At 67.4% G+C, this 6000-nt stretch overlaps 1 protein-coding gene across 1 annotated transcript; it reads right to left on the bottom strand.

The window, feature by feature from the left end:
* Nucleotides 1-2432: 2432 nt before the first annotated feature.
* Nucleotides 2433-4984, bottom strand: NPTX1 (neuronal pentraxin 1). The gene is made up of 5 exons (XM_067308136.1): nt 4464-4984; nt 4146-4353; nt 3548-3792; nt 3256-3435; nt 2433-3167 (listed from the first exon to the last, which is right to left on the bottom strand). Exons 1-5 carry the CDS (start codon nt 4902-4904, stop codon nt 2946-2948), a joined length of 1296 nt encoding a protein of 431 aa, XP_067164237.1. The 5' UTR covers nt 4905-4984; the 3' UTR covers nt 2433-2945.
* Between the last annotated feature and the right edge of the window lie 1016 nt (nt 4985-6000).

Here is a 6000-nt window from a genome sequence, read left to right as displayed (position 1 = left end):
AGGGGAGCCGTCCGCCCGGGAGCGGGCAGAGCCGGGCTGGATGGCGCTGGCTGGATCGCCACGGTGCCGGCACTTTGGTAAAGCTGCCCAGGGACCACGCGCTTTAGCTCTGCCTCGGTAGCGCTGCGGATGCCGTGGCCTTTCCTGCTTCGCCCGGGATAATCCTCGGGCTGCAACAGCGCTCCGGTCCCCAGAAATAAAACTGAGCTGCGGTTCGCGCCGAGGCAGCCTCCCTCCCTCGCCCTTCAAGCTGTTGCTGGTGCTACAATTATTACGACTTGACGTGTCCTTAAGGGAAACTGTGCGAGTCCCGGGACCGAACCCTCCCAAGGCAGCGGCTGTTACGGCAGGGCGGCTGCCGGCGGCACGGGGTGGGCATTACGGCCGGAGCGGAGCGGAGTGGGGGGGGGGGGCTGCTGCTGGCTGGCTGCGAAGAATAAATCATGGTTTTCTTGCTTGTGCCTAGATGCTGAAAGCAATTTATCTGGCAAGGCAGCTCTGCTGCAGGTGTATAACAAGGGGGGATTTGTGGCAATCACTTAGCAATAACGCGAGCCGCCCTGCGAGGCCGAGCACCGCGCACTGCCATCCCGTGTCGGGCGCTGCAGCGCTCAGCGCTCCGGGAACTGCCTTGCGGCTCCAGCCCGGCTCGTTCCCATGGCCGAGCCAAGCGCCCCGAGCCCGGCGCCCGCCCGCGGAGCAGGGAAGGGGGCCGGCGTGGTCCCGTGGGGCCCCGGCGCGGGTGGTCGGAGGTGGCGGTAATGGGAATGCTGACATTTGCTGGGGAGAGCTGACAGGCGTCAGGCACTGTGGGATGCAGCATGTCACTGTCTTCGCGATTGCCAGCCTGTCAGGGAAAGCCAGGGATGCTTTAACTTCCAGCCTGAAGCGTACGTCTAGTGATTGGAAGGAGAGAGAAGAAAAAAAAAAAGAAAAGCCCGTTCGTATGATGGTATTGCCTGAAATGGGGGAAGATGTGGCCTAACGCTGCAGGAGGAGGCAGCCTGGCAGGTACCGCCGGGGTGAGACGCCTGCGTCAGGCTCCGGGGGACTGGGCAGAAATCCCTGCTTTAAACGAGCAAAATCTTTCCACGTCACCTGGGCAGCGATGCTGAGCACAGCAGAGCCACAGAACACTTGAGACCCCGGTGTCTTTCTTCACTCTTTATTGTGTAAAAATAAAGTCAACAATTCATGTAATCTCGGCAATAAAATGGAAAAAGCATGAATATCAGTAGAAACAGTGCATTTTCAGAACTGCTGCTGCGGGCTGGACGCGTAGTATATTTGTAACCCATTCAAAACCCAAAACAGACAGATAGCAAGTAATAGGAAAAATGTACAGCTTTGGTTAGCAAAATAATGACAAATTAAGATACACCTATTCTCTCCCCTACTATACAATATATACATTATGTTGATATCACACCCTTTTTTGGCAAATCAGATGCAACTGGGACTGTAGGTTCAATTTTGTCGGTGGCTTGCTCTTCGCAGCAGGGAGCAGGTTCTCCGAAGCAGCTTAACAGATTAACTCACGATGGTTTTTAAAAAGAGCACAGTTAAAATGCGCTGCCCTGAGGCCCAGTTTGTACCGCGGTGACTCGGCCCGGCGCGTGCGCGGTCCCGCGTGTGCCACGGTCCCCAGCCGGCGCCGCGCTCCTGCCCGGCGGGGGCCGTGTCCGGCCGCTTTGCCGACCCGGCGCCACGTCCGCGGAGCTGCTCGGCCGCTCGGCAGCCCCCGGTGCCTCCTCTCTGCCTCGGGTTTCCGCCGCCCCCAGGGCAGCCCTGGAGGGGCTCAGCGGCACGGGCTGGGGGTGATTTCTGCAATCTGTAGTACAAACCGGGAGTTTAGAAAAGGAAACCATACAAAATGCATTTGTTATTTCAAAATACGCTTCTTCTATCACTCTTCCTGCAGAATCTCCAAGTACTCTTTCTCAGGGAGCATTGCTTAACTCTATATTCTTTTCTTCTTCATAAAAATACCTCTTTTTTTTTTATTGGTAATAAACTTCCTTTTACAGTAAGAGAAACAATATATCGTATTATCAAAAGCAGAAAGGCTTCGGACTTTTAAGTGGTAGCTAAACTTCCAGGGGTTGGGAAAGGCTCTTTCCCCAGCTGCGGCGCGTGGGAGGCCGGGGGGGCTGGCGGCAGCGGGGGGGGGGGGGGGCGGGAAGGACGTACCTGAGTGAGGCAGGTCAGAGCGCGGGTGCCCGCCGCAGCGGCCGGGATCGCCCCCGCGGGGCTTTGCCAGGCAGCGGGGGGCACCCTGGCTCTGGGGGGGGAAGAGAGGTGCCCGGGAGGGAAGGGGACGGGGGGGGGCTCTGTGATCCAGCTCTGGGGGGAGAGGTGTCCAGGAGGGAGCAGGGCTGGGGGGGCTCTGCCATCCCCCCCCAAGCTCCGGGATGGAGAGGTGCCCGGGGGAAGCTCTACCACCCCCCCCTCCTGGCTCCAGATATGGAGAGGTGCTGCAGGAAGGAGCAGGGCCGGGGGCTCCGCGATCCCCCCCGGCGCAGGTGGCTTCAGGCTGCAGGAAGAGGGGACCTGAGGGGGCTCCAGCCCGGCCCCCCCGCAGGCACCGGGGTCCCGCCGCTCTCCGAAGACGACGGCGCCCGCGGCGCTCCGGGGGGCGGCCGGGCCCGAGGGGGCGGCAGGAAGGCGGCGGCGGCGAAGCGAGGAGCCGGGCCCGGGGAGGGGGCGGCGGGACGGGCGCAGCCGCGCCGGGCCAAGGCACGCAGGCGTTGAAGGACGTTGGCAAGACAGAAACCAGACGGTGGTGGGGCTGCGGAGGGGGCGGCCCCGCTGCGGGGCGTCCCGGCTCCTCGGGACAAAACGGGTGGCGTCGTTCTCGGTTGTTTTTGCGCAGGAAAAAAAAAGGAAAGGAAAAAAAAGGACGATGAGGAGGTTTCTCTCGCATGTCCATGGCGGGGCTGGGGGCCCTAGTTGAGCTGGCGGCAGGCCTCGAAAGTCCACTTGGTGGCCCCGCCGTAGATGTCGATGTTGGCCTCGGACCAGGCGATGACGTTGCCGGCGAGCGCCTTGCTGCTGCAGGTGGCCAGGCTGTACACCTCGCCGGGGCTCAGCTTCCTGTCCCACACGTTGAAGTGCGCCAGCTCCCCCACGAAGGCCTGCGTGGCGTCGAACCCGCCGCCCAGCGTGTCCTGCGGGGAGCGAGCCGCCGTCACAGGGGCGCGGGGCAGCGCCCGGCATCCCCCCCCCTGCACCCCCAGGCCGCCCCGCGGGTCTCACCTGCTCCTGGCCCAGCACCAGGACGCCCTGTGGCTTGATGGGGTGGTAGGGTGCCAGGTTCTCGCCGCTGCCGGCCTGCGTGCCGTCCTGGTAGGCTTCCCACACGCCGTCCCGCGTGGTCCAGGTGACGCAGATGTGGTGCCACTTGCCATCGTTGATGATGAAGGGCAGCTTGGCCACCTGCAGGCAGCGGGTCAGGGTGGCGGCCGGCCCCCCCCCCCCCGACACCCCTGCCCTGGGCGGCCCCCCGACACCCCTGCCCCGCTGCCCGGGAGGAGCCCTGCACCAGTACCTTGTCGTTGATGAGGATCTCCATGGGGTTGTTGCCCCACTCGATGAGCACCAGCTCGTTGGCCTGCCCGGGCACGGCGTAGGAGAAGGGGGTGCCCATGCCGGGGGAGGCGCTGGACTTCATCCACATGCACACGCTGAAGGCGTACATCTCGGGCAGGCTCTTCTTCACCTTGGCGTACATGTAGTTGGTGCGCAGCGGGAAGGTGAGCTGGAACCTGTCCGTGGGCCGGTTGTCCTTCTGGCCTGCGGGGGACGGAGGGCGACGCTGGGCTCCGCTGGCCGGACCCCCCCTGCCCGCCCACCCTGCGGCCCCGGGGCTCCGCTGGGTTGGGGTCCCCCCCCCGTTATGTAACGGGCTGGAGAGGACAGCGAGCAAATCCCTCCGGCGCAGCCCGGTCCCTAATCCCCGGCCCGGGGGCAGCGCCGGTCCCGGCCGCCACCCCGGTTCCCAGGACGGAGCCGCCGGGCACCGCGGCGCCGAAGCGGGGGACGGGGAGCGGGACGGGCCCCGGGCGGCGGCGGCGGCGGCCCCGGCACAGCGCGACCCGCGGCGGGAGCGGGGCGGCGGCGCCCGGTGCCCCGGCGGCGGCTCCTACCTTTCTCCAGGTCGCTGATGCGCTGGTGCAGCGACGTGAGGGTGCTCTCGATCTTGCCCCGCTCCTCGGACTCGTTCCTGGCGTTGTACTTCCCTTCCTCCAGGCTGTTCACTCGGGACAGAACTTGCTTCTCCAAGTCGTCTATCTTATTCTGCAGTATGTCCTTCAGGTTGTTGGTCTGGCTCGACGAGTTCATCCTGCTGAACTGCTGCAAGGAGCAAAGGCGAGAAGCGGCTCGTTACAGCGGGACTTACCGGGCGGGCGCCTGCGGCCCCGGGGCTGCCCCGCCGGGGGGGGGGGGGGGGGGACAGCGCGCACCTCCAGGTTTTCTAGCCGCGTTTTAAGGGACTGCAAAGTTTGTCCGAGCTGGCTCAAGGTCTCGGCCGCGGGGGCCCGCGACAGGTCCCCCATGGTGTTTTTGGAGAAGCCGGGCTGCTTCCTGCCGCCGGGCCGCGGCTCGCCGGGCAGCGCGTCCAGCACGCTCTGGCTCTCGCAGCGGCCCAGCTTGGCCGTCAGCTCCCGGATCGTCTCCTTCTGGTTCATGATGGTCTCCTTCTGCTGGAGCACCGTCTCCCGCAGCTGCAGCACCGTCGTCTTCAGGTCCTCCGCGGCGCCGCCGCTCGGCGCGGGCGCCGTGCACATGTCCACGTCCAGCGGCACCGAGGTGCAGATGAAGCGCGTCTGCCCCAAGCCCTGGGCGCGTCCGCGCAGCGCCAGCAGCGCCAGGAGCAGGAGGCTGCCGGGCAGCGCCGCGGCCATGGCTGAGGCCGGCACGGCACGGCACGGCACGGCACGGCACGGCACGGCACGGCACGGCACGGCACGGCACGGCACGGCCCCGCCGCTCTCCGCCGGCTGCCGGGCCCACTGCGGCACGCGCCCCTCTTATAGCGCCCGGGCGGGGCCGCGCGCCCTGACGTCACGGCGCGTGGAATCCCGGCGCGCTACAATGTAGCGCTCCCGCGGCCGGGGGGAGCCGTGGGCGGCGCCGGGGCCGCGCGGCGTGGGGGGGGGGGGGGAGGGCGGGCGCGTGGGGGCCGCGCCGCGGGGGCGCGCGCGTGTGTGTGTGCGTGTGCATGTGTGCATGTGTGCGCGTGCATGTGCGTGTGCATATGTGCATGTGTGCGCGTGCATGTGTGTGTGCATATGTGCATGTGTGCGCGTGTGCACAGGCGGGGCCGCCGCGCGTGTCCGCCCGTGGGCCGGGCGCCGCTGCTCGGCGGGCTCCCTTCCCCGGGGCCGGAGCCGGGGCCGCTCCCCGCCGGGGCTCGGGCAGCTCGGGATGGTGCCGGCAGCGACGCTTTCCGCGGCAGCCGCCGGAGCTCCCGGTGCAGCAGCCGCGGGGACCCCCCCTGCTCCCCCCCCCCCCCCGCCGGCGGGGGCGGCCGCTCGGTGCCGGCCGGGCAGCGGGGCAGCCCCGAAGCGCTCCGGGCTCTACCGGGACGGGGCTGCGGCCGGTGCGAGCGCCGGGCCCCCTCTGCCGCTCCCTCCGGGATGCTCGGCGGAGCAGCTTGGCCAAGCCCCCCCGGCCTGCCCCCCCCCCCGAGCACCCCACCCATTCTGCCCCCTGCACATCCTGCACCCCCCAGCTTGCACCCCCGGAAACCCCCCTGCCCCCCCCCGCAGTCCATCCCAGGGCTGGAGCCGGGAGGCGCCCAGGCCCCGAGCGGGCGAGGGGGAGCGCGGCAGGCGGCCCCCCCGGGGTGACAGAGCTGCGGCTGTGGCCTCCTGTGCCCGCAGCACCGCCAGGCCCCGCTGGGCTGCAGGGTGTGACGCGGGGGGCACTGGTGGGTTGTGGGGGGGCGTGAGCGAGCCATGGGACATACAGTGGGAATGATGCTGGTGGGCTGTGGGG

Source organism: Apteryx mantelli, chromosome 19 (assembly GCF_036417845.1).
Source record: "Apteryx mantelli isolate bAptMan1 chromosome 19, bAptMan1.hap1, whole genome shotgun sequence".
Lineage (NCBI taxonomy): Eukaryota > Metazoa > Chordata > Aves > Apterygiformes > Apterygidae > Apteryx > Apteryx mantelli.
Note: the sequence above shows the minus strand (reverse complement) of the source record. Positions and strands in the feature narration are given on the sequence as shown.

Excerpts from the sequence above, each read along its gene's own strand:
- NPTX1 (XM_067308136.1), bottom strand. The coding sequence starts at position 4,904 with ATGGCCGCGGCGCTGCCCGGCAGCCTCCTGCTCCTGGCGCTGCTGGCG. Across the intron at positions 4,354-4,463 it reads CGCGGCTAGAAAACCTGGAG|CAGTTCAGCAGGATGAACTC; the intron begins GTGCGCGCTGTC and ends TGCTCCTTGCAG. Across the intron at positions 3,793-4,145 it reads CATCAGCGACCTGGAGAAAG|GCCAGAAGGACAACCGGCCC; the intron begins GTAGGAGCCGCC and ends CGTCCCCCGCAG.